This window comes from Balaenoptera acutorostrata, chromosome 7 (genome assembly GCF_949987535.1).
Source record: "Balaenoptera acutorostrata chromosome 7, mBalAcu1.1, whole genome shotgun sequence".
In the NCBI taxonomy this organism is placed as follows: Eukaryota; Metazoa; Chordata; class Mammalia; order Artiodactyla; family Balaenopteridae; genus Balaenoptera; species Balaenoptera acutorostrata.
In genome coordinates, this window is record NC_080070.1 from 101,221,324 (window position 1) to 101,249,143 (window position 27,820).

At 43.9% G+C, this 27,820-nt stretch overlaps 2 protein-coding genes across 4 annotated transcripts in view; one reads left to right on the top strand and one right to left on the bottom strand.

Moving 5' to 3' along the window:
- Nucleotides 1-8,230, top strand: part of HBP1 (HMG-box transcription factor 1) — a 30,696-nt gene extending 22,466 nt beyond the window's left edge. For all 3 annotated transcript variants that reach the window (XM_007180885.3, XM_007180886.3, XM_057549904.1), the window contains exons 9-11: nucleotides 3,414-3,731; nucleotides 5,877-6,018; nucleotides 7,121-8,230. In XM_007180885.3, the coding sequence (XP_007180947.1) occupies nucleotides 3,414-3,731; nucleotides 5,877-6,018; nucleotides 7,121-7,138 (478 nt within the window). In that variant the 3' untranslated portion in view covers nucleotides 7,139-8,230. The remainder of the gene's footprint in view (nucleotides 1-3,413; nucleotides 3,732-5,876; nucleotides 6,019-7,120) is intronic.
- Nucleotides 8,231-8,953: 723 nt separating this feature from the next.
- The window catches only part of COG5 (component of oligomeric golgi complex 5), a 285,164-nt gene continuing 266,297 nt past the window's right edge, over nucleotides 8,954-27,820 (bottom strand). Inside the window, exons 19-22 of the mRNA XM_007180888.3 lie at nucleotides 27,213-27,289; nucleotides 17,292-17,418; nucleotides 16,781-16,860; nucleotides 8,954-9,275 (exon numbers count right to left, since the gene is read on the bottom strand). Coding sequence (XP_007180950.1) covers nucleotides 9,161-9,275; nucleotides 16,781-16,860; nucleotides 17,292-17,418; nucleotides 27,213-27,289 — 399 coding nt within the window. The 3' untranslated portion in view covers nucleotides 8,954-9,160. The remainder of the gene's footprint in view (nucleotides 9,276-16,780; nucleotides 16,861-17,291; nucleotides 17,419-27,212; nucleotides 27,290-27,820) is intronic.

Genomic DNA, 27,820 nt, shown 5'->3' on the forward strand with positions numbered 1-27,820 from the left:
TGTTGGGAAATTAAGGGAATGATTAATAGTTCAGGAGAATGGTTACTTCTGGGGGTGGCAAATGTAGAACTTTAGTGATATTAGAGATATCCTATTTCCTTGTTATTTTAAAAATTTTATTATACATATATATATTCTTTTCCATATTCTTTTCCATTATGGTTTATCCCAGGATATTGAATATAGTTCCCTGTGCTATACAGTAGGACCTTGTTGTTTATCCATCCTGTATATAATATCAGTAGTTTGCATCTGCTAATCCCAAACTGCCAATCCCTCCCTCCCCCACTCTTCCTCCTCCTTGGCAGCCACAGGTCTGTTCTCTGTCTTTGAGTCTGTTTCATAGATATGTTCACTTGTGTCGTATTTTATCTTACTTTAGTATTATTTTTTATTTTTATTTTTATTTTTGGCTGCACCGCGTGGCTTGCAGGATCTTAGTTCCCCGACCAGGGATTGAACTCAGGCCCTTGGTAGTGAAATCATGGAGTCCTAACCAGTGGACCATCAGGGAATTCTCTGTCGTATTTTAGATCATATGGTTGTCTTTCTCTTTGACTTACTTCGCCTTAGTACGATAATCTCTGGGCCCATCCATGTTGCTGCAAATGCAAGCCTCAGTGTTTTAACTGTAAAATGGAGGTGATAACACCTGCCTAACTCTACTCCTTGTTGTGAGGACTAGAAATTATAGTATCCAGCTGGCACACAGTAGGTGCTCTTGGGTCATGCTGGTCTAGGAAGGGCACTGGAGTAGATGTTAGCTTGCTGAGGACCAGAAGAAGTCAGCAATAACCTGATGAGCTCTTAAACACAATAGGTGGCTCTATTGTAGAAAGGAAGCTTCCAAGTGAGAGCTTGAGTTGAAGAAGCCCATTTGAGACATTGGGTATTGAGGCCAATCTTCTAGGCATCACACAGGTTTAGGACAGTCACTTTACCAATTTAGACTGCTTCTACAGTAATAATTGATACCCCAGTTGAGTACCTGCTGTGTGCTCACCTCTGCCTTAAGTGTTTTATAGTCTGTTCTTCCAGCTGGGCAACACTGCATAGCATGTATTATCTTCATTTTAGAGCTAAGTAAGCTGAGGCTAGAGGGTTACCTGCCCAAGGTCATACCATTAGTAAGTGGCAGAGACGGGCTTTGAGCCCAATTAAAATTTTATATTATTATGTTCTCCAGAATGATTTATTTTACTCTCTCGGTCAGTCGTCATTCATTTTGAGAGCCTAGTATGTGCCGACATTGGGGATTGAAGATCAGTTAAGACATAGGCCTGCCTCTTTGCTTGCAGTCTAGAGCAGGGGATGGATGAGGCCGTGGGTACCGGGTGGAGGTGCTGGTTGGGAGGCAGTGTAGCCTGGTCAGCAACAGGGCTCTGCAGCGGACCGCCTGGATTCGCAGCCGGGCTCTGCGATAGCTCTGCTGCGGAAACTGGGGTAAGTTAATTTTTCCACGGGTCTTCAGAAAAAAGAAAAAAGCTGTAAAATGTGGATCATATTGAAGGGAGGGTTAAGTGAGTTAATATTTCTGATTCGGTTAATAGACACTATACTATTGTAGTTTTTCTTTAAGAGTAATAGACAGTGACGGTGGGAAGGGGCATCCTAAGCTCGAGGAATGGCATGTAGAAAAGAAGTGAGGTGAAATAAGGCACATTTTAGGAACAGATAGCAAAGAGAGCGAATGCTCAGTATAGCAAAAAATCAAGCTTTTTTAAAAAGATATTTTATGTAATATAATGCTGTAGTCCTGTCAAAATCTGAATTCTGTGATTGACTATTTCAGGCTACTTTAAATTGTATCCATAATGGAAATGGATGACGGTTATATTTGTACCACTAGATGGTGGAGTTTTCAAATTTCAGTAGTCAATTAGCTTACCCTATTTTTAAATCTTTCGGTATTTCAAATTATTATTTTCCTGCAGTAGAAATTAATAATTTTGTGTCAGGTTCATTTACAAATGCATAAGTTTGCTATTTTTCTAAATTACATATGAGAGGGGCTTCAGATAGCAAAAATTATTTCTCTGGCATAATACTGATTGCTAAGCATTTATTGGATGATTTTGGAGTCATACTCGTAAGTACATTTATTTCATGTAATACCTTTAAAAAAGCAGATGTTGTGTGGTTGATAATTGGTAAAAGTCATTTTTACTGTGTGCAGTGAATGGCGTGCACCTCACTCACGTAGCTCTCCATATGTCAGAATCATCCATAATCGCACATTGCTTCACCTGTAGGCGGATACTATTCCTGTAGCTATTATCAACCTGTTGATGGACTGCCAGAATCTCTGTTTCAGGGAGAGAAAGAGGAGTTGGGGTTGAAGTGAAAGATTTTCTGCTGAGATTACCAGTGTAAGCAGTAGAAGTTAACAGAGTTGGAACAAGAGAATTCTCTTGACAGGTATACTTTTAGGCTGTGGTCTACGTTATTTCTAATTTTCAGATGATGTTTTCAGTTAATCTGATGATGATTCACCTTGAGGTTTGCCAACAGCAGTGCAGAGTACCATGGTACTCGTGATGAAACCTGGGGCTTTGGAGCTGGACAAACAGACCTGGGTTGAGAGCTAGTAGCTGTGAGGCCTTGGGTGAACAATACGTTATCTTTTTTAGCCTGTTTCTTCATATAAAGAGAGGATAATGATAATCGCCACGCAAGCTTGTTGAGAAAATGAGATGATGTGGAGAGCTTATATACCTATATAAACTGAACATACCTAACAAAATGTGGCCTTTCCTGATCAATGTGGGGTTTTAAGTTATTAGGCTGTTATAATATATGGATAGCCTTTAGGGGAGACTAATGCATGTATGACTGTATTTACATGTCATTGTAAACGAATGACCCAGGCTCCTGTGCATTTTAAGTTCCTTTAGCTGCATTTAACCACTTCTGTCTGTCCTTACCCAACATCTTGTCTTCTGTGGTAGTTAGTCCTTAGGCCTGGTATATGCTTGCTACTCTGTTTTAATTTTGTAGTTTCAGGCTTCTAGAGGTCAACAAATTAGATTATCACATTTGTCAAAAATGAATCTAAAGTAGGAATAAGTGAGTTGTATGGGATCTGAAGAAGATGTTTGCTATGAATAAAGTATGTGGATTGTAACAGATTCCTTTGGGGTGGGGAGGCTTGGAAGTCGTTTATAAAAACATTTTGTATTCTCTTGAGAATAAAAAAAATAAATTTAGTAAATGCATACATAAGCTTTCATCTTACAAGCAACTATCAATGGTGAAGTTGCTAAAGTAGTGTTGGTAACATTATTTAAGGTAAAATACATTGAAATTTCCAATCAGATCTTAAGGGTCTTATTTTTTTTTTAATCCTGTTTTCACAAATCAGATAACTATACTGAATTAAAATCCTGTTAATGAATTTATATATTTATTTACAGCTATGACTTCACGCCTATGGATTCTTCTGCAGTCTATGTGTTAAGTAGTATGGCTCGTCAGCGTCGTGCATCTTTGTCTTGTGGAGGACCTGGAGGTCAAGACTTTGAAAGATCTGGATTCAGTAAAAACTGTGGCTCCCCGGGATCCTCACAGCTCTCTTCCAATTCCTTGTACGCTAAAGCTGTCAAAACCCACAGCTCAGGGACTGTGAGTGCCACTTCTCCTAACAAGTGCAAAAGACCAATGAATGCCTTCATGCTTTTTGCCAAAAAATACAGAGTTGAATATACTCAGATGTATCCAGGGAAAGATAACAGGTAAAAATAGTGATAATTCTGACTATAATAATCCAGTAACACTTCTGTGCAGTTCATAGGAACTGGGATAGTTAAGTTATTCTTCAATAGCTTTCATTATTGAATTCTGTTTTCCAGGTTGATTTTAAAGTAAAATGTTTTAAGTGGAATTTTTAGGGTCATGTGTAACTGTTTTATAATACCTAGACAGATAATTAGGTTAGCTAAGAGGTAAGGATCTGCCTTCTAAAATATTAAATGTCACTTGCCTGTTAGAGGACACAGTTCTAACAACTGTTCCATCTTTATAGAAAAGACTAGCACCTTCTTGTGTCAGATCTCAAGGATGTACTTATTTTACACCTGTGTCATACTATGGGATGTGCAGGCATTGGCAGTTTGTAATGACTGCCAGATTTGTCAGAAGACTAAGAGGTGTCCTCAGTAGAGCCCAGGGATAAAAATTAACAGTGCTAGTCCTTCCTACTGTTTGCTTGTCCCATACCTCACCTCTTAGAAGCCTCTACGGCCCACTTCCTCTCAAACCAACCAAGTTCTCCACGAATTAAAATTATCTTCTCCCTTCTTCCTAGGTCCCTTAACCCTTGATATTCTGAGAAAAGTCAAATGATTATGCACATAAAATAATTCAGCTTTGAATTCCGGTTTTAATGACTCGTGATCTTAATTTTATATATATATATATATATATATATATATATATATATATATGAGAGATATAATTGACATATGACATTATATTAGTTTCAGGTGCACAACATAATGATTTGCTATTTGTATATATTAAGAAATGATCACAACTAGTCTAATTAATATCCATCACTATACATAGTTAGGAATTTTTTTTCCTGTGATAGGAACGTTTAAGATCTACTTTCTTAGCAATTTTCAAATATACCACACAGTATTATTCACTGTACTCACCCTGCTGTACATTACAGCTCCATCACTTATAACTGGAAGTTTGTACCTGTTGACCATCTTCACCCATTTTGCCCACCCCAAATACTTCCATTTTAAAAAGAGAAGCTTCTTATACCAAGTGCATCTCTGACTTGCAAGTTGATACAAATGTGAATACTTTTTAATCAATTTCACTAGTAAATGTGTCAACCATTATATGGTACCTTTAACTCGGAGACTATAAAAACTGGTTTTTATTTTAATAAAAGAAGATGCAGTGCAATGTTGAATTGCATCGACTTACTGGATTAAAAAATATATACATTTACTACATTTTAAACTTCTTTTTAAGGAGTAGAGCTTCTGTGGTGACTGTTCTTCTAAAGCTCAGATGCCTGTGTTCTAGCTTCCATGTCAGCCATTGTGAAATCTTCTGTATGTACTTCATGCAGTCATTCCAGACCACCTGTTTCGTATGAGTGTCATGAAATTCAGGGTTAAGGGTGAAGCTCTTCACAAAAGGGAAACAGTTTGTGTCTGCCTGTTCTGGATGAGACCATTTTAGTAGGTTTGGGAGCAAATTAATAAATAGGAAACAGCTTCAAATTTCTATCATGATGGGTCTTACCAGTTTGACTTTCTCCCCTTTGAGTTTATCCAGTTTTCTTAATAAGTGTAAATGTTGCCTGAGGTTTTTTTGGTGTTGTCTTTGGAGAGATGAGTGGTAAGTGTGCACAGTTAGCGCCACCACATGCTCACTGCGGCTGCATGAACGAAAAAAGGCTTATCGTGACTATTTGATGGGTTATGGGCACAAACAAAGTAAGAATACCTTTCAATACAAGGTGAATACTTTATGCTGCTGATACTAAACATTGTCTGCCTTAATAATCTTAAACATCTTTGGAAGACCGATGTACCCAATGGTAATTCAAACAAACCACTTCTTTGAAATATTTAACTTTTTTCTTCAAATCTAAGCTGTGTAAAATATCCAGTTTTTAGCCATTTTAGATATTGGCCCTATTCCAGGACGCTTTAATTGCCAAGATTATGATGAATGGACCATATGACTTCAGATTTTTACTGGAAATGAGTACAGTAGTCTTGACCTTTCCCCTTCTCTATGTTGGACGAGATTTTTGTCTTTCAACTTTCTATTTCTTCCTAAAGTAGCAGCACTTGACATGAGTTTTCTGAAAAATTCTTGCTTTCAACACTGTGTAAATGTTTCTTTTACAGAGCCATAAGTGTGATCCTTGGTGACAGGTGGAAGAAAATGAAGAATGAAGAGAGGAGAATGTATACATTAGAAGCAAAGGCTTTGGCTGAAGAACAAAAACGTTTAAATCCTGACTGTTGGAAAAGGAAAAGAACCAATTCAGTATGTTTCAACAAGTAGTTGCTTAAAGTGATCTTGACTTAACTCCAAAATTGTACTAGCGTATTGGAGCAGTTGTTAGAAGCTTTAAAAGGGCGTTGATGCTGTTTCTCAGCCTTCTTATCTTTCAGAACCTAATGTTTGCACACCATCGTATAAGGCAGGTTGCCTTTCGTCATTAGTGCCATTTACTCTTTTAGCATGGAAAGTAGGAATGTTTGCTACAGATGCTGAACTGGAAGTATCTGGAATGAGTATTTCTGGTTGGGTTGAAAGATGGGGGTCATTAACTCATTACTACCACAGAAGAATTTTCTAATTTGGGGTGGTATGTCTCAACAGCCTTTCTTTTCTTAATTGGTGATGGGCTGTGGAGGTGGGGGTAAATAACCAGCCTTCATGGGGACTTGTGACATTTGCACAGAATTTCTAGGTTAAATATCTCAGCAAGGAGAAGAAATAGAAAGGCCCGGGAAGGCTAGTAAACAAGTTTGCACCATAATAATGCTGTATTGGATAGACCTGATTCTTAAAACTTTTCCATTACTAGACTAGCATCTTTTAAGTAAGTGTTTTCGATTAATTACAAGAAAACGTCACATGACTGATTGATAGAACAGAATGAGCTCAATTTGAAATATCATTTAAAGACAAAGGGACAGCATCAGTACTTCGCAGCAGGACGGCTGGCCAAGGACGTTCTAATTCATTCTCTGTATTTGTCTATTTCTGTATAGTAACATGCGGTTCTCATCCGCATAAGAATTTCTTATAAAGAAGCAGTCGGCAGTCAGATTCCAGTATGAGGGTGACTGAACTAGATTTTTGAAGTTCTTTAGGATTCCATGTGGTAGGACTTTGCCTGGATCCCCTTTCATGGCTGCTCATCCTAGTCGATCTCTCTTGTCTCAGCATTTTCATAAATTTTCTGGATGCTTGGACCATCAGGTATTATCAGACTTTAAAAAATCACCACCTTTGAGAAAGCGATCTGTTTTTAATAGTATGGTTATTAACATTATATTATCCATCTTAGCTTTCATTTGTAGAACTACTATGTATTGATTTGTAAACATTCACTGAGTTATTAATTTTATCTCCACAGGGCTCACAACAACATTAAACCAAGATGCTTATGTTCTTAAGTCTGTATTTGCATAAACATTGACTGTTGATGGAAAGACTTAAGAAGATCAAGGTCTCACCATTTGTCCCGAATCCGTGTGACCGTAAGATACTGATAGCATTGAGTCTTGAGTCTTGAAATGATTTAATAATATGAGTGAGGATTTGCTTTCTCCATTAGAGCATTAAGTAAGCTAAAACTATCAACATTGTAAACCAAATTGCCTTATTTTCTTCCAAACTTCATATATGTCTATCAGGTAATATAGGCTTGAAAATTGATATCCTGTGGTGCTAAAGTACAGTAGAAAGAGAGGAGAAGTGTATACATGTTTTATTTTAAATTGTACAAAGGGGGAATTTAAAAATATGTAACTGCTGTTTATACATTGGCTCCTTACTGCTTATTAATCTGTATTGTATACATAATGGAGTGAAGCAGAAGCCGGGAGTTGGCCTTTCCTTGAGCAACCACCATATGGCTCAGCATCTGTGCCAAACACGGGGGCTCCTAGTCTGGCCAGTGCCAAGAGGTTGCCGGAACGGGGGGCAGGTGGATGGTGTCAGTGTCACAGCCTGAGAGCCACCTGCCGCGGCTCCCGGAGCATGCTGAGTGGACGCGCCAGGTGGCAGCACCCACCCCTTGCTCGATGGCGACAGCCCAGGCCAAGGTAAAGTTAGTGAGTAGCATTGGGGTATAGTCACTGTAATGGTGCTGTTAACGGTTGACACCATTGTATTTTTAACTTTGTGTCCTGTATCTCCTCAGCCACATATCTTAATATCGTATTTGTCATCGTATCTCTATGGTGGGGGCAGACTTTGCACTTACGCAGTGCAACACGTGCACTTTACTTTCCTCCAGCTGTCTACAGTGAGAGCAAACACGTTGGCAATACAGCTGCTTATGCTCTGAGCTACAATCATGGCTTTTCATGTTACTCACCAAGTGGTGTTTCTGGTTAGGAATCACAGCTGTAAAACTGAATTTCAGTTCATTACACTTCTTCATGATGTTGCCCCTAAATTTTGCACACTATATTCTTGTATATTATTTCAAATAAAATGAAAAAAAATTGTTTATCTCTGACTTCTGCTGATTGATCCTGACTGAACTTTATGAATGAGTCATCAGAAAAACAGGTTCAGGAGATGGAAAATACTTTAGAAGTGGCTTATGGGATTTTAAACATTAAATTTAAAATAAAATGTTAATGACAGGGCAAGGGCAATAGAAAACTGAGGACCTAGATTACCTACTAAACCTTGTAGAGTAAACGTTATTTTTAACTTGGCATCTCTGTTACAAAGCTGAACAGCCCCGAAAGTCTGTTTTTAATAAAATGACACACAAGACTGTAAAGACAGCCTTGCTCTATCTTTATTAAAGATACAGTAAGACACAGTTAAACAGCATTTAGCCCTACATCTTAGCTTTGGGATATGCCAGTGGTTCCCAAACTTTGTTGCACGTTGAAAACACTTCAGGATTTTTTTTTAAATACTAATGCCTGGCTCCTACCCCCATACGTGTCAATAAGGGGTACAAATTGGGCATCAGGGTTTTTTAAAGCTTCTACCAGTGAGTCTAATATGCAGCCAAATATGGAAACCACTGGGCTACCTACTTATCCAGTGAGGAAGGATGCCAGCTGGGGAGAAGCAGTGTACTTACTATAAGTTGGTCGAATCCCTTAAGAAGCAGTGGGGACTCTGTGATGGGAAAGAAGTTTTAGATAGCCTCACAGAAAAGCCTGAGAGGAGAGACAAGAGTTCGGTATGTTTCTGGAAAAAATCAGGTCCACACAGAAGGTGGTGATGATGAATCAGTTTTGACATTTTATGCTACTTAAGGTAGAAGGGCTTCAGAGGTAAACAGGAAAGATCAACAGGAAATACAAAAAATTCAATTACATTCTTAAAATAGTAGATGGTAGCTGTCCTTTAGAGTATGTGTTAGTTTAACTGCAAACCTTGGATGGGTTAGTACAAAATGGAGATTAAGATATACTTCACATTATTACTGAGGAGCAGACATAGCTTTTTGAAGCAGTTGGACCATTATGGGATAAACTGGTGCAAATTCTTTGCCTTCTCTGCTTTTAACTGATTGAACGTAAGCTTCCAGGGCGCCCCTGAAAACCAAAAGAAAACAAGGATCAGAAGATGATACAAATGAAATAAAAGAGCTTGGAGGATGCCGCCAACACCTAAAAGCAGTCCATTTCTGGAACTGCTGTGCCCAGTCGACCAGCCCTCAGACACTTGGTGGTGGTGTTCCTGTGGTTAAGGTGCAGAGCTGTGCACGGTTTTCAGCCTGCATCGCACTTCGTGGTCTCATCACCCGATCGGAGGCTCTCTGGCGGCTAAGATTCCCAGTTTCCCTTTCGTTGTCTCTCCTACTGAAGAGACGTCTGCGGAGCCAAGTGCAGCCTGTGTCGACGCACAGAGCTCACAAGGGGGCGCCCTGCACTGTGGAGCCGGCACGGCACTGCCGGAGGCGGGGCCCTCGCTCAGCACACACTGACACTGGTAGGGCTTTGTATTCCTGTTATCACAAGTAGGATAAATTGTTTTTAGGCTCCAATTGTTGGCCTATTAGGCGATAAGAAGGCAGTCTGAATTTAGCCAAGGGTATGATTATGATGTTCTCATGAATTAGACCCGGGGGTCAGCAAACCACCCCACAGGTCAAGTCCAGCCCTGTGCTTGTTCGTTTATGCATATTTTTCAATATTGGTCTATTTAAGTTCCAAGTAAAACAATTTTTTGTCATAATCATTAAGTTTCACACTCCTGAGAGTAGAGCATTTCCATAAAGATGTAAGTTAATACCATAACTCAGCTCACATACTGTCTCAAGTCCCATCTAATATGTAATTCTTAACTGTTTGCTCCCAAACACTGAAAATATTAATCCTCTGTCAGGTTTGGTCACTATTTTCATTTAACTACAGGGGATATACTTGCCAGGAGCGTGTCCAGCTCAGGGCTCACACCACAGCACCCTTCAACCCTGCTATCCACTGTCATGGTTTCATACACAACTGAATCTCCAATCTCTTATTTCCAGCCCTGACCTCCCTCCCGATCTCTGTGTTCTGGACATCTTTATCTGATTCCTTCCAGGTCTCCCTCAAACTCACCTGTCAAAAACCTAGGGCCGTCTAAAGCCATGGAATGTACAACACTGAGAGTGAGCCCTAGTGTAAGCTATGGACGCTGGGTGACCGTGATGTCTGTGTGGGTTCCCCAGCTGTAACAAATGGGCCACTGTGGAGGAGGGGGTGTTGATAATGGGGGCGGCTGTGCAATGGGGGCAGGGGACATAGGGAAAAATCTGTGCCTTCTCAAATCTGCTGTGAACCTAAACCTGCTCTAAAAAATATCAAAAAAAGGAAAAAACAAACCTAGGGTAAAAAAACCCAAGCGAAGGGTAGCGTTCTGCCCCTTCCCCTATTTCAGCAAAGGACACCATCATCTCCCCAAGGTCTGTATCTAAAATTCTTTTAGTCCTACACCTAACCAGTTCTCAAGTCCTTTTAACTTACCCCACACGTTACCACATCCGGTCCCTCCTCTCCCCTTAGCTTCAGTCTGAACCCTGCCATCTTGTGCCCTAATTGCTGCTGTAGCCTCGTAGGTGGTGGTCACCCTGGTGCCGTCAGCCCTGCACTAAAGGACCTGCCACACTACAGCCAGAGACGGCCGCCTGAGGTCCGTGAGCTGCCGTGCCCTCTCGCCATCGGGACAACGTCTCCGCTCACAACCCCACCGAACACCAGCTTCATCAACAACCTCCCCCAGCGCTGTGCGACTGCTGGGTTCCAGACCATTTGCTGTGCCCTAAAAAGACCCTCAAATCATTAGTTTCCGTTGTTTGCGTTACCGACACAGGCAGAGCAGCTCCATCCAGCTCACTGGTGACTCTCAGCCCAACCCTGAAAGACCTGGATGCTTGTGCAAATACCACTCTGAAAGAAAGACGTCTCTGCCTAACAAGGTCGGGCTCCAGAAAGGGCTTGTTTCCCTTCAACCACACTGGTTTGTCTCATTGTTAGTGAGACAAAGCTTCCTCGTTAACCGTCCTTATCTTTGGAACGCCCCTCCCCGATTTCTTCCTTGTAGAGCTTTAACATAGGACCAGCCCAAATGCCTTGTTTTTGATAAAGCCTTTCCTAACTCTAGGCAGCACAGAGCTGAAACCACTGTGGAGTCACATAAAGTTGTGGACAGGTCTGGGGCTTCTGCACCAGTAGCGTGGCTTAGCCGGACCCCAGCATTTGGGGACGGATCCCTGAAGGCTGGCTTCAAGTGAAGTAATACTTTACTACTCACGCTAAAGTAATCAAACTAGAAACCAGCTCTGCAGGGGCCTGGCAGGCTCTTAGTTCAGAAGCACCGCTGGTACCTCAGGCTCTGCCCACCGCCCCCCCCCACCCCCGCCCCGACCTAGCTGTGTGATCTGGGCTACATTTTGAGCCTATTTGCTCATCCGCAAAGTGGGAAGAACACCTGCATGATTTAGTTATGAGAGTTAAAGGATCGTACTGTGAAGAACCTGGCTCTCTTCCAAGTACATCTATGAACCTATGAAGCACTCAAATACGGTTTTCCCCACCGCGCTTCTGATGGCCTCAGATTCTCCATGTAAGGACCAAGTTGTTTACACTTCTACCATGCATGACCACATTGCCATGTAAGGATCTGTGTGTTGGTTAGTTTCCCTCTTAATATGTAACAACTTTGAGGCTTGGGGCTGTTTTCTGCGTTTATGTAGCCCCAGGACCTAAGTGCTTGCCAAATGCAGGGTGAATGAATTAAAAAAAGTGAATTAGATACAGGAAGACAGAAAACTGTAATGAAAAAGACAAAAGCAATGAAGAAAGTAAATAAAAGAGAAGCATGAGTGCAGGGATCCTCAAAAGTACAGGCAAGCAAAATGGAATTTAATGCCCTTAAAGAACAATGTCCTGTGAGATGCCTTATTCGTGTCAGGGCTGAGCCTTAGATGAAGCTGTTTCTCTGTGAAAAAACTTGTTTCTTTTAGTAATGCTATTCAAGTTGCTATGGCATCCTGGGCAAACGCCCCACTCCCAACGTGTAGTCCCTGCAGATTCACACACAGCAGAGAAACCCCCAAAGGCTCCAACTGTCTTCAAGACAATGGTGATGTATCAGTCTAAGAAATTAATGCACTGAAATTCACAGAAACTGTAATTATTCTGCAATGAATGGGTTAGAGTCATTTTTATCTAATCAATGGACAAAAATCCACTTAGCAGTTTCATCTGCTTTCAAAAGGATAAGATATTACCTAAAACTAGACAATATGTGGAAGAAAGTTCAGAAATGAGTTTGGTTAGTGTTTTTGGTCTTCATCAAAAACACCATCAGAACTACGGAGAGAAAAAAGATTAAAGCTGCCCTCCCACATAAAATCAGAGCAAGATTCTCAAGCAATTATTACATTACTTCATTTGCTTGAGCAAAACATCAGCTTCTTGGAAGTCGGGCCAAGCATTATGTAAGAGTCTCAACTCTGGTTTGCATCCAAAATAGGAAGATTATTAAAGTTACCCTTATTGAAAAAATAAATTAGTATAGGAATTGTGCAATTAGTAGAGGGAGGGTTTGTGGTAACATGGCAACACTGCCCAATGTGATATGAACTAACCAAGTGGAGGATTTTACGGAACACACAAAATTGATTTTTGTCAGGCAGGACCCATCAGTGTGCTTAGTACTGAGATACCTAAATGACTTAAAAAACTACCATGTGCCTTTGCAGGCCTTCCCCTGACTCCATCCTCCCCTGGGTCTCACCTCAGGCACCCAGTTCCCAGAACTGGAAGGGATCTCGCGCCATAGGAACACCAGCTCCTATGAGACCAAACTTCACCCTCCAACAACAGGGATCCCGTGGTTCCGCAGAAGTGGAGGAGCTGAGGGAATGGTTCCCAGCCTGTGGGCCCTGGACGCCCAGAGGAGGGCAAGGGGTCCAAGGATGCACGGGGCACTGAGAACTGTCTGACGATTGTATAGATGAAAAGTACCAATAAGCAAATAAAGTCTGTAAACAGTTTTGACACCATAAAGGTGTTCCCCTACTGAGACTCAGGAAAAACAAAGGAGAAGCGGCCACAGTCAGAAGAGTTGCTGTCCCACTGCCAATATCAAGAGTTGGTGCGTATGCGGCCAATCCTACCTCTTCTGCAGAACTTGAGAAATCTTTCCATCACAACCTGAGTCTTCATCTTTGCCGAGAACGTATTCAATACCTGCAGACCCCCAGGAGCTCCCCAGGCTGCCGCCCCGCCCCCAAGGGCGCACATGCCTGCCTGGCAGGGGCCGGGAGGTACCATCTTCCCCACTTACCCCACTCGGCCCCAGGAGTCACTGATCACTCCACTTTTAAAATTAACTTGACTAGGATCCATTCAAGCTCTAGAGAAATGTCTGGTGTCAAAAGGAAGCAGAAAGGAAGGCAGAAGAGAGGTCATTGCTTGCCATTTGTTCCGCAGCAGTGGCTGCTATACCCTCGATCTGCCCTACTTCTGACAACTTAACACACTGCGCCGGGAGGAGATGAGTCTACAACAAGGTTTGCCCCCAAAGCTAAAACAAATTTACTGACATTTAAAGGGCAATACTCACCCTGGGTTTATCTACAGGGGCAAGAAATTCATCCAGTGGTGCTTCAGTATGCAGGGAGGAAATCAGTTTTGCAGTAACAGGTAAGAAAGAACGTTCTCTAGCGCAAAGCTTCCTGCTTTGCCAGCAGCCTGGGCTGGAGCAGGGGCACGGTGTTTTGCAGTCCCCCGAGGAGGGCTCCATGCCCTGCTCAGCACCGAAGGCTCTGGTATCAGCCATGTGTGGCGTGATGGGCAGGCCTTATTCAAAAAGCTTGACAGCATTTCTGAGCATGGTTTTCGGTTGCTAAATATAGGCTCAGCAACAGCATTGCTGATGAAATCACTCGGGAGACATTTTTAAAAAGAAGCAAAAGGAAGCAGATTTGTGATGTGCCCACAGCAGGACAACTGTCGTAGATGAGCTCCGTCCAACTCGTTAAGGGGACGAAGACGCACCCTGTCCCATCAACTGAGCCCTGCGCGCTCTGGCACTAGCCAGTGGGCTGCAGCTGAGCGAGCTGACGGGACTCGGGGAGGGCACCGCAAAGCCCCACACCGGCCCCGGCAGAGTCCCCCGTCCACACCTGGGGCCTCTTCTGAGGGCAGTTTAACCAGACGCCGCACTGACGGTGACAGCTTCACCGCGCGTCCCGCCCCGCTCCTCGCTCAGATACTCAGAGCTGAGAGGACAAGCGGCCAGCACGGAAGAAGAGCAGGGGCGCGGGCCACCCTCCTCTTTATCCACTGGCAGGGCCGGGCGCTCCCCTGGGCGCCGCTCCCGGATCTGGCGGGCTGAGGTCTCCTCCACGACCCCCACGGCCTCCTTTCTCGGCGGCAGGGGGCGTGGAGGGGGGTGGCTCGCCCTGGGCGACTAGCCTCGGCCCCGGCTGTGCTGCGGAGCCGCCCCGGCCGCTTTAAGAAACCCGGATGCTGGCTCCCAGCCCTGGAGATTCCGAGGCAGTCAGGGTGTGGCCTTGACACCTGGATTTTTCAAAGCTCTGTAAATGACTCTTGGGTGCAAACACAGCGGAGAACCACTTCAGCACACGAGCCCCAGGCTGGCTCTGGAGAACCCAACTCATCCCCTGCTCTTAGGCTCAAGCGAAGGCTGGTTTGGTGCCCTGGTCCCCAGGCTAAGAGCATTACGGTCCCCTGGAAGAGCTGAGAATGGCTTCCAAAGTGATTTAAGAGGTACAACTGCCTGGCTTTGGAGAATGAGGGTGACAGAGGAGTTGAATGATGGCTTCAAGGTTTTCTAGCTTGGCTGGATATAGGTGACAGGGACACCCCAACCAAGACAGGGAGTCTACATCGACAGAGGAATGGATAAAGAAGATGTGGTGCATATATACAATGGAATATTACTCAGCCATTAAAAAGAATGAAATAATGCAATTTACAGCAACATGGATGGACCCAGAGATTGTCATACTGAGTGAAGTAAATCAGACAGAGAAAGAGAAATATCGTATGATATCCCTTATATGCAGACTCTAAAAAAAAAAATGATACAAATGAACTTATTTACAAAACAGAAGCAGACTCACAGACTTAGAGAATGAACTTATGGTTACAGGGCTGGCAGGGGAAGGATGGGGGGAAGGAATAGTTAGGGAGTTTGGGATCGACATGTACACACTGCTATATTCAAAATGGATAACCAACAAGGACCTACTGTATAGCACAGGGAACTCTGCTCAATGTTATGTGGCAGCCTGGATGGGAGGGGAGTTTGGGGGAGAATGGATACATGTATATGTATGGCTGAGTCCCTTTGCTATGCACCTGAAACTATCACAACATTGTTAACAGGCTATACTCCAATATAAAATAAAAAGTTTACAACAAAAAAGAAAAAGACAGTGAGTCTAAGAGAATGAGCACGTTTGAAAGGAAAGATGATTTACTCTCAGCATTTTGGGGTTGAGATTTCTGTGGGACTTTGAGTGATGACATGTGACAGCAAGTTTGCTGGCCTGAGGCCCTGGGCAACCAAGATGAACCACAGACCCGAAGCCACAGGACAGAAGAGGTCACTAGAGTCACGGGTCTGGGTGAGCTCACCTGGGAACCAAAGCACAGATCGAACGTGAAGGGAAAAGAGCCAGGAACACACTGTGGGAAATGATGGCCTTTAAGGAGTGGACAGAAGAAGACAGTTCAGCAAACGAGACTGAGGGAAAATATGGCCACGGAGGTGAGAACAGAAACAGATGACTGAGGTGTCATGGAAGATCCAAGAAGGCAGGGCCTGTCTTGCTTTGCTTTGTGTCCTCAGGGCCTGGCACATGGTGAGTATCAATAAAAATAAGTGGAATCGGTCAGTTGATGAGCAGTGTCAAGAAGGAAGTGGTGGTCACTTCTAGCTAAAGCCGCAGAGTGATAAAGTGAGAACAGAAACATCTGCATTTGGTGGCTAAGAGGTCTCTGGAGGTTTTGGTGAGGGAAATTTCAAAGGCGAGTGCTGATGGAAGAGAGATGCTTAGTAAGCCGTATGTGACAGTGCGAGCATCCCACCCTGGGCATGGCAGGGGTGTACGCGGGGGGGTGGGGTGGGGGTGGGTGTGTCTGCACGTGTGCGCACACGTGCTTAAATACACCTGAGAGGCACTAGGCTGCTGGGTGTCCTTGTTTTCTACTAATAACAGTATCACGTTTACTCCCATCTGTGTTCCATGACTTCAGTAACTGCCCCACGTGGAAATGAAGCAGAAAATGGAGCCAAGGCAAGGAGTCGTTCATCGTTGAGGTTGGTTCTCAAAACAGAAGTGCATGGTTCTTAGGGCTGCATCAGGCACGGGACAGCACAAGAGGGGATGTGAAGGACACGGAAAGCAAAACCTGACATGCCCCCCAGCAACGCGCCCGCCCTGGCGGCACTCCAGCAGGTGGGGGCCTGCCCCGGGGAGCACAACGTGGACATGCCCGCCCGGGCCCTCTCCTTCCTCCTCCCCGCATCCCCCGGGCCCTGGGCGCGCGGCTGCTCCTGCAGCGCACGGCCCTACCTGATGAGGAGGAGCCTGTCCTTTTCCGAGGGATGGTCATCCAGCCACTGGGAGAAGCGTGCGTGGGACCACTCGGCTCTCTGCAGGGTGGAAACACGATCAGAGGAGAGAGGGTGAATCCCGTCCTGCGACAGCACGTGCAGGTTCAGGAGGATCGCAGGGATTCCCGGGGTCAAACACCTGCCCAAAGGCAGGCGGCACAGCCCTCGGTGCACCTTCCTGACTCCCAAAGAGCCTTTTGGGTTTGCCAATTGAAGGTGGGTCAGAAAAGTAAATGGGGCCTCCTTTATGAACATAAATTACTTGTGTCACTATTATTTAAAGGGCTAATTCTAGATGCAGCAGGCAATTTTTACACTGCTGAGAAAGTAGGGGCTGGGCAGTGGGAATCTTTCTTCCTTCCTTAGGCATTTGCTGCCAAGACAGGAATCCGTGATTAGTAAGGTAGGAGAAGGCCGGGCACCTTCAGTTGGGGGAAGGGGCGGCAGCGGCACATTCTTCACTTCCTTACCTGGAAGGGGGATCTCAGCTCAGGGGGTGCTCTTGTGAACAAAAACTGAATAATGATGCTGAATGGAATAATGTCCCCCAGTGCAGGGCTACTGGCCACGTGTTCACTTGTCTGGAAGAGCAGTGGTCTAAAAGAGGGAAACGCAGAAGTTATTTAATGCTATTCGATACAGAAAGAGGTGACTTGGTAGAAGAATCATAATAGCATATTAGTAGAATATAACTGCACAGTAGCGTAATAGCATAATATGCAGTAGAAGAATGAATAACAGCAGTCTTCCTACACTGGCTAATTCCTAACCATTTCTTAACCCCCTGTTTAGCCCAGAGACACACACACACACACCCACACACTCTGGCAGGTGGACCTGCCCTTCAGCTCCTTCCTTGACCCCCAGCTCACTGCCTTTGGGTCTGACTTTACTTCAAGGTGACTCAGCAAAATCCCCTCTTAGAGCTCATCTGATGAACAGGCTAAAATCAAAGCACTTAGTTGAAGCTGTCAAGCAGCTATAACTAATAGGTTTGGTCAAAATTTTCAGATTTTATATAAAATCCTTCCTTGGGCTATAGTCTAATGTGGGTAAATTCAACCATTTTCTATACAACTTTTCAAAGGGCAATTACGTCCTTGCATATACGAAATTATTACCTCACTGACCATCCCTCCTCCCTTCTGACACAGTGTGTCTGGGCGTCACCATCCACGAAAGGCCTCCCTCATTTTACTGTGCTTCACAGATTTGGTGTTTTTTTTAACAAACTGAAGGTTTGTGGCAACCCTGTGTTGTTAGATGATGGTTAGCATTTTTTAGCAATAAAGTATTTTTAATTAAGATAGGTACAATTTTTTTAGACATAATGCTACTACATACTTAATAAACTATAGTATAAACATAACTTTTATATGCACTGGGAAACCAAACAATTTGTGTGACTGGCTTTACTGTGAGAGTTGCTTTATGGCAGTTGTCTGGAACCGAACCTGTAATATCTCTGGGGTACACCTGCATTTTACAGGAGCCTGCAGGAAAATCTATCCCGTTACCAACCACCTACCCCCTTGTCAAAGGCTGGCAAAAATAATTTGAAACTTGTATTGACTCTTCCTTGGCTTTGGGCTCTGATGGATAAGAGTTAATTAAAGGCCAAGCTGTAGAGGCTGAATCTCAAGAGGAAAGATGGCAGCAACATCTCCTGACTGAGCAGCGATTCTGAAGTATGTAAAATAGCTCTGTACCTGGGCTCTTTCTTCACCCCACGTTATTTACTCCAATCTACAGCTGAAGCCCTGAACGAACCAGAGACACGAGCTTCTTCATCACACTGATGATACACTCAAGAGTCAGCAGTGCTCTCAAAAGATAGTTGGTTCTGGCTGGATCCAGAATATATTGGAAAAAATGTCTTTATATTAACTATTCCATAAAATTTATCCCTGGTAGGGATTTTTCTAATTTCAACTGTTTTGTAAAACAACATTATTCTATAATTTGTTGTCTTTAACTACTGTGGAAACTTTTTAGTTCATCTGTGTTGCCTGTCACCAGACTTCCACGAAGCTCTGAACCAGGTCCTCCGCGGGAGCAGGGCTAGGGTCTTCCCACAGCTGTGGGCGGTACACTTGCCTTGAACACTTTCAAGGGCACTCATCTCACAGAGCTCCACACTGCAGAGCTTTAGGCAATGAGTCCAGCACCTACGCGGGTATGAAAACGTTGCTGAGGGAATTCTGGTTTTCCTGGAGGCATCCCTGTTTAAGTCCTTCTCTGTGTGTCGAAGACCCTGTCTCCATCTAGGCGAAGCTCCTAGTTTTAACAGCAGCAGCAATAGCTACCACACAGAACACTTATTTAAAGCTTTAGAAACGTGAACTCATTTATTCCTCCAAACAACCCTATGAGGTAGGCACTGTTACATCCCCATTTTACAGATAGGTAAACTGAGAGGAAGAGAAATCAAGTAAACGCTAGGAAAGGGCAGAACATGGACTCAAACCTGTGCAGCCTGGCTCTTCATTTTGCCAGGCAGCCTCTTTTAGGATATCAACTGTGGCAACTACTCATCATGTTTTTAGAACAGATAGACTTATTCTCAGAGAGAAACAAAGACCCCTGGAGAAAGTACAACTTCAAACTGTTAACAACTCCTATATGGTAACCTGAGTAAAGTAATGTTTCCAGGACACCGTTTGAAGGCCATGCAGTTATTATCTCTTTAGGTATCCCCAAATTCTCTCCATGGGTCAGTGACCTCCAGTCACCCACATAATTGAACCATATCATCACAGTCTCTCTTGGAATTATTTTCACCCGGCATGACCTGAAGTTCTAGGGGGGTGGCGGGGGCGGCGATGAGTGCTACGGTCTCAGAGGCCTCTGGAAGCTGACTCTGGCGGGGAGGGGAGGAAACTGCGCCCCAGCTCCACTTCCCGTAGCCTGGAGAACCCTTGTCCTGGCAGGGGAAGCTGAAACATCTCACAGCCCAAGGTCACCGGGTGCTGAGCAGCTGACATTCCCAGACTCAAAGTCAGCCTGGGGCCAAGCGCGTGTTTGAGCTGTAACAGGGCAAAGAGCCAGTGGGGAGGCGGCTCCTCCACTGGGTCACGGGCTCATCCTGCAGGTCTGGCGCTCCTGAAAGGCCACCCTGAGGATGTGGGCAGACAGGGGAGCTTGTGCCTTCACTTCTCTCCCGGCTGCCCCTGGTCTGGTGAGAGTCCTCCCCTGCCCCAGTAAAGCCCAATCTTTGCCTACAGCATGTGACATGGTAGGCTTCATCCTGAACCCTAGCTCATGACATGAGGAGACGCGGGGGGGGGGGGGGGGGGGGCCGGTCCTGTATGACAGTCCTCCACTTCCTGAAGGGCAGCCACATGGAATCCTTTCTGCCTCTACGACAAAAAGATGACCAAGAATTTTGGTCCCCACTCTCTCGCAGTGCTCCCTATATGAAGTCCCACGTACAAATGCTTTAGAATTAAGTACTAAGAAACACTGAACTTTTTCCTAAGAATTGATATACTGCCTTCCTCCCGAAAGTGAGAATTACATAGCTGATTCTGTTCCTCATTCATCTTTGGCTTCAGGAAGTTTAAAGTCAAATTTGAAACTTATCTACCACAATTAAATTAGTTTTATGGTTTGATTATTTGTGTTTTTCTTTGTCTTCCTTCTATATTCTTGATGCAACCTGCAAACAATCCAAGGGTAGGAAGGGAAGAAGGATGGGAAGGGGAGAGGGAGGGAGACGGAGAGGGAGGAACGATCGGTAACGTGCCACAGCCGGCAGCCCAGCCGAGCCACACACGAGGCTGCTGACTGCAACACCTGCACAGGGCAGGCCTGAGAGAAACCAGCTCATTTTGAAATAGCATCTTCTGGTCAATCACCTGTCCCTTTGGAGCTCTGAGTCACAGCTGTTATTTTTCTGCCAAGACCAAATCTTCCACTCTAGCCACTAATAGGACTGCCAAAAAAGCCATGGAAAGCACAACTGGATTTGATTCCGTATTATGCATCACTGACATAATTACCTGTAAACACTGAATGCAGACATTTTGTTTCTGGTGCTTGTTTTAAGGAGCTGAAAGAACACAGAATGAGAACCTCCCTTCTCCCTGATTCCAGGTGGAATCTGAAATACCGGCAAGTTCAAAAAAATACATCACCATCTGAGGTGATAAAAGGAACAAAAGGAAATTAATTAAGGTGTTATAAAACGCAGATTCCCCAAATGCCACAAAATCACTCTTAGAGAAAACACTCTAAGTAGCAGTGCTTTCAAGGTTAAACTTTACAGGCAGCTGGTATTTTTTTTAAAATTTTAATTAATTAATTAATTAATTTTTGGCTGCGATGGGTCTTTGTTGGTACGCCCGGGCTTTCTCTAGTTGCGGCGAACAGGGGCTACTCTTCGTTGCAGTTTGCAGGCTTCTCATTGCGGTGGCTTCTCTTGTTACGGAGCACAGGCTCTAGGCGCGGCTTCAGTAGTTGTGGCTCGCGGGCTCTAAGCGCAGGCTCAGTAGTTGTGGCGCACGGGGCTTAGTTGCTCCGCGGCATGTGGGATCTTCCTGGACCAGGGCTCGAACCCGTGTCCCATGCATTAGCAGGCGGATTCTTAACCACCGCACCACCAGGGAAGTCCCCAGCTGGTAGTCTTAATTAATCAAGTATTAGGTCCCATTAGAAAAAAATTATACTTCTAGTAGAAGATCTCCACATTTAAGTGATCCATAGCTGTGTAGCTGTCAGTCTTCTGTTAAGGCCAATTACGGAGCGGAACAAGACTCGAGTCCTGCTGTCCCGCGTCCACAGCCAGCATCCAGGGGTCCTGGGCTGCCTGCTGCCACCCGCACTGCAAAGCTCCTTTTGGTGAGGGCAGCCCAGACCACTGAGAATGTGCACTGAGACGTGGAATCAGCAGAGAAATGAGCGGGGCAGGAGGGGAGGACACGGAACTCCTCCCTGCACTGGACATAGTGAGGGCTTCGGAGAGATGGGAAGAGGCCCAGATACGGTGGCAGGAGGGACTGCGTGTGTCCCAGGAGAGAACGGAGCAGGAGGCTGATGACTGGGGGTGAGTCCGGGCTCAGAGCAGAGAGGTGAGAGGCCCCCGGGGTTCCTGTCTTGGAGTCTAAGGCTGTCAGTCTCAGGGGACCAGAACAGAAAGGAGGCAGGGGTTTCAGGCAGACGTTCTCTGACGATAAAAGCACACATTTGGTTCAAGGTTCCTGCAGCAGCTCCTGGAAGGCTGTCTGCAGTGGAAGATGGGAGATGAGGCATTTCAGAGCAGGAGGTCACCGCCAAAGTGGGGAGTTTAGATTCTCTTTAACACTCTCTGACTTCTCCTGGATGAATCATATAAGCGTGCACATGTTGCTCTAGGACCCTTTGGAGTGCAAACAAGCGGGGACTTCTGGGATAAGACGAGGGGCTCGCTGGTTGCGAGCACAGGCAGTCCTGGGTCTGAAATGCAGCCCTGCAGCTCACACACAGTTCTCACATGTGCAGCCCCGAAAGCTTACACCCCTCAGCCTTGACTGCTGCCTGGCGGTCATCCCTAACTCTCATCTATCGTGGGAGGGCGGAAGGAGAAAGTACCAGGACAACGCTCAGCACAGGCTTAGCTTATAATGATCAAATAATGACTGCTAGAATAAAAACGACAATAAATGAACTACCCAGCCCTCCACATTTACGCGGGTGCTCCTAGCACTGCCAAGTACTGGCAGACAGCAAAGCGCACCAAGCCCCAGATCTGGCTGCCTTTTGTCTTCAACGCTGACGTCAGAAACTTGGAATTAAGAATCCAGAAACCTTGGGGAAGTCGTGATTGCAGAGGATGGACTGAGTGCAAAGAAGGAACAGAACACATCTGGGGGTCCTGGGGCTGGAAGTGCTCGTCACGGAGGCTGCAGAGACGGCCACCGTCAGGTCTGCAGACCTGCAGGCAGGGACCTGCGCGGAACCTCAAGTGGCAGTTGATCACGGAGGTAACTGTAGACACGGGAACCCTCACCACTCCTCCAACTGAAAACTGCTGATGTGAAGAACACTACGCTCTATAGTTACTAATGGTCTTCCTTCTCCGGGCCCCTCACGCTAACAGATCCATCCGAACAGCCCCTATCTCCTGACAGCTCTCAGTGCTCTTCCACTAAACCCAAGGAAGCTTCCAGCAGAGCAGGCTGTGGATATAATTCAGGGACCAGGCTGTTCCCTGGGAGCGGGCCTGCCTGAAGGCAGGGTCTGTGTCCCGGGCGGTGAGGGGCCTGTGGCTCTCTCTGTCCTTTGTCTCACAACGATCTGCACTGACAGGCCCCTGGCCAGGTGGAGCGAAGGTAACCTCCCTCACGGACACCTCTTGGGGGACACCGTCATGCTGCGGAGGGCTGGACAGGGACAGGGCCTCGTGGGTCTTGTGTACAAATACAAACCACCCAGGGGCAAGTCCCTAATGTCGGCAGCTTTCTGAGGCAGCATTCTCTCCGGGGTAAAAGATTCCCGCTGCCTGAGAAACTCTCATGTAGACAGTAAAAGGTAAATGCCTGCAAGAGGCTTGCCAGCCTAATTAAAGAGCCCACTGACATTACGTCCAAGAGAAGTGCCCTGTGGCGGGTGGCTGCCGGATGAGGGGAGGGTGCGCCTGCCAAGGCCGGGGCGTCCGGGGAGGGGGGAGGGGGCAGGGGAGGCGGCACCGGGGTCTGGGCTGGAGACGCCCTGCCTGGCACCGTCACCCTCCCTTGCACTGGGCCTGCTGCCCCCTCCTGCAGCCCCTGCCTCTGAACCTGCTGGGCTTTTGGTTGTTTGGCTGCCTGTTTTTCTTGCCCCCCGACCCTTACTGTATAACGTTTTAGTATATTTTATATTATTTTTAGGCTCCCTTGTTATTTTTAAATAGATGAAACACTGCAAGAGGGATTGTTAAATATATTTGTTGACTTTTCTAACTACAAATATAAAACAACCAAAGCAAAGAACTTGAAAAATATAGGAAACCTCTAAAGGAAAAATCACTAGTAACAATGCTACTTTCCCAAGGTAACATTTTGATGTTTATCCTTGATTTTTCCTCTCCAAACACACATGCTATTATTTTAAAAATAGTAGGGATCCATACCATATATACTGTTTAGTAGCCTTTTTCATTTCGTGATGCATTAGGAAGTACTTTTCATATTCTTAGATATTAACTAACTACATAACTTGTTAACGGCTGCATATATTTGATCCTATGAATGTGGCATATTTTATTTAGCCAATCTCCTACTGACTGCCACTGAGCTGGTGCTGATGTGACTCGGAACCTTTAGGCAGGAGACCCATGAACAAGAGCCCAGGTCAATTACGCACACGACCACTGGACGACACCTTTTCCTTGTCACAGCACACAGCACAGATGGCAGGGTTAACAAGAATGGGCCCTGCCACTGCAACTGCTCAGGACTAATTTTAGAGAAGAGACAGATGTCTTAACAAGTTTTTGCAGGTAGCAAATAAAGTGCCTAGAACTGGGTTACGAGAATAAAGACAACTCTGTATTGACTCACTCCTCTCTAGGAAGGGACTCTGTAGGACCTCCACATGGGGAAGCTGTCCTAAGTCAATCACGACAACTGCCGAGAAGCTGGCGGAGCCGGGGCCTTTCCCGGCCATGTATACAGGCAGACGCAGGGGGCACTGACATCCCTTTTCTCCGAAGATGGGACCTGAAACCTTCTTTTCAGACTAGGGCTAGATTTGAACCCCAGAATATACTACGCTTTCATTTTATTTCCTGATCCACTTAATCTTAAAATCTTTATCAAATCGTGTCCAAGACCTCTCAAACAACTGAGAAAGCTCTAGGATCAATCAGAGAGATTTCTGTACATTCAATATATCTTTAGGAATATGCTGATAGATATAAATCTCTGTTAGAATTTTTCACTGAATTCAAGATATGGAGAAGTCTTCATAGGCAAAGCACAATTACTCTTATTATGTATGTGCCAAGGCCTTAGGAGCTGAGGGGGGTGCGGGAGGAAGCTCAGGGTTACCAGAATCCCAGGAGAAAAGGGCATAAATCTTTACAGATGGAGAAAGGGACAAAACTCTGCCCCTATCACTAGAGCAGCTGAAGTTCAACAATAGAGGGCCCTGTGAAAAAGGTGAGAAACCATGGGATGCAAAACATTAGTGGGTCATGAAACCAATTAAATGGGTTAAAATAACCAACCAAATGAAAAAGAAATGTCAGAGAATATCACATGAAGTGAGAGTAATTAGTGTTTCATGGCACACGTGTGTGTGCATGTGTGTGTGCCTGGGTTTGAGTGTACTTGCATGCAAGTATATGCCAGATGGTAACATAAAATCTCTCTTAATGTGAGTCAGGGTGAAACTCTGGAAACACATCTAAGACTGACCATTGCCCCATGAGAGAAGCTAGCTATAAAAAACAAAGGATTTTAAAAAATTATACACTAACCAATCATTAATTTTTTTTTCATTAATTTTTTATTCCATAAATAGATACTAGAAGGTGTCACTATTCAAACTTTAAAGGCTCCTTTGAAGACTCCTTCTTTCATGTGAAAACTGGGAGGGTTGACAGAAAATCTTAAATGAATTAAAATAGAACTGTTCTTATATGAAACCTTAGAATGTGTATCTCCATACTGTGACACAACTTTAAAAGCACTTGGAAAAAAAAAAAAAAAAAAAAAGCACTTGGATAAAGGCCGTCTTGCCTCAGCAAATAAGATAAGCACTATTTTAATACATACACGTGGAATAAACAACTAAACATGGGAGCCAGCACTATCAAAAATAATAGTCTAATCTTAAAATAGCAAATCCCTAATCACAGCTTTTCCCATGCCTTTTAAAATAACTAACATGCTAAGATTCTGTTACTCAGGGCAGTATTTGATCATCCAACCAGGATTGCCGTGTTACCATCATACTCAAAGTAAGTGACTTTACAAGAGTTTTATTAAGGTTATTTTTATGGTACATACAGGTGACTGGTGGATCGGTTACTTAGTACCTCTTAATCTTTTGACTTGTCCATATTTGGTAGTGCCAAACCCTAAGGCTTCCAAAATATTTAAATACTTTATAAAAGGTTTGAGCTAATCCAAAGAAGGTATCTGAAAACACTTGTGATCCCACTTTAAGTTTTTTTGAAATCCAACTCAGATGGGCATCTGAGAAAAATATTTCAGACTCTTGTGTTGGCATTAAAAAAAAATCACTGCCAGTTACTCACAGGCAAAGTAAAGGATAAGTCTTCCCTTTCAATCAACAACCTTGGGTTCATTACACTTGAATTTTCTACCAAAATCTTGGATGACATAAGAGAGTGAAGCAATCTTTTAAAGAACATACTGCTTCTTGATTACTCTAGTTTCTAGTACTGAGTCAGTTTATAGAAAGCCACATGCCTGGACTCTCTTACCTATCTTTATAAAGAAACATTCAAAAACCATTATGCTTTTGGATATTATGGAGAGCTGATATCAAGGTTTCCCATCTGGTATGCTGTGGTCAGAAAATGGTTATAAGTATTATGTTGATCCCCTTGGCCCTCAGGGTTGGTCATCGTTTTATATGTATATATTTTCTATGTGTGCCATGATGTGAAAAAGTTTGGGAAGTTTGGCTTATTGAATAAACAGCCGTATGAACAACATCCTTTTATCTTCTAAAATCTGATACTTAAGACCTAGTCATTAAGCTATTCAAGTCTTTAAAATTTGAGTTGGTAAAAGGTCTATCTAAGTATTCAGCACTGAAAAGGATTTTCCTGTTAAATTGGTATATTCTTAGATCATGAGTTTGAATTAACTCATTGTTTTTCTTTTTGAACTGGTTTCTAGTAAGCTCAATCCCAAATTTTGTGCTCAATTGCATTAGCCATCTTTAGCCTAAATTATCTACTACATTTACAGTCATTCCCTGCATTTCACCACTAAACTCAGTTCTTCTAATACTCTATTTAATAGTTTTGTTAGGGAATGCAACTTGTGACCTTTTTAGAAGTAGACTGGATTGGAAATGATAAATGAACCAATAATACTTTCAGAAAAAGACATCTATAAATTATGAACTGCCTAATATTACTACTCAATATATTTCTGTAAGAATGGAGAATAAAAAAAAAAAATCCCCCTAGAAAGAGCATAATAAAAAATTTACCAGCTCAATCTTATGAACTGCAACTCAAAACTAACACATACACAGACATACATACATACACTAGTCATCGCATATAACACTATATAAATTTCTGGTTTGAAGAATAACTTTCAAATGCCACTTTTGTACATCACAAAATGGTTGAATAATGGCAATTTCATACAGATCGACATGAATAGGAGAGGATTTATCTGCTAATGGGATATGGCTATATTAACAGCGATAACAGAATTATGTCTCACCTGAATGACCTCAGCATTCGATAGGACTTTCCTAAATCAGATACTCTTCTGCAGAACGGACCCACAGCCAACTCCATCTGAAATATTAAAAGATATCCCCGGCTTTTTACATCAGAATCTTGAAGTGAATTGGGGACACACTTGGATCACAGAAGGTTGTAGCTTGCAGTAAACTTAAATTTTATCTTCACTGTGAGGCAGGTTTTGAAAGTCAAATTTATTGAAAGGCAAGAGCTTAGATAACTTCTGCATTTATTTACTAAAGAGGCATAAGATAATTCCCTTCAAGAAGAGAAAAGCATTTTTTGTTATGTAAGAGGAGAAAGTTTAGATTGTTTTGCTCCACTGAAGAATCAGAAAAAGTAAGCTTTTCAAGCCTGCCTGTGTGGCTATACTTTAAGCAGACATCACAAGCCTTTGTACATTAACATAAATGATGACCGTTTTCACCAGGCTGGCTCAGGGGGTTAAAAGCACTGACTCTGGAGGCAGCACACTTGTGTCAGAATTTCTGCTCTACAACGACTAGTTGTGTGGCCCTGGACTTAACCTCTTTACATTCCAACTTCCTCATCTGTGAAATGAAGGTAATGCCTATCATAAAATTA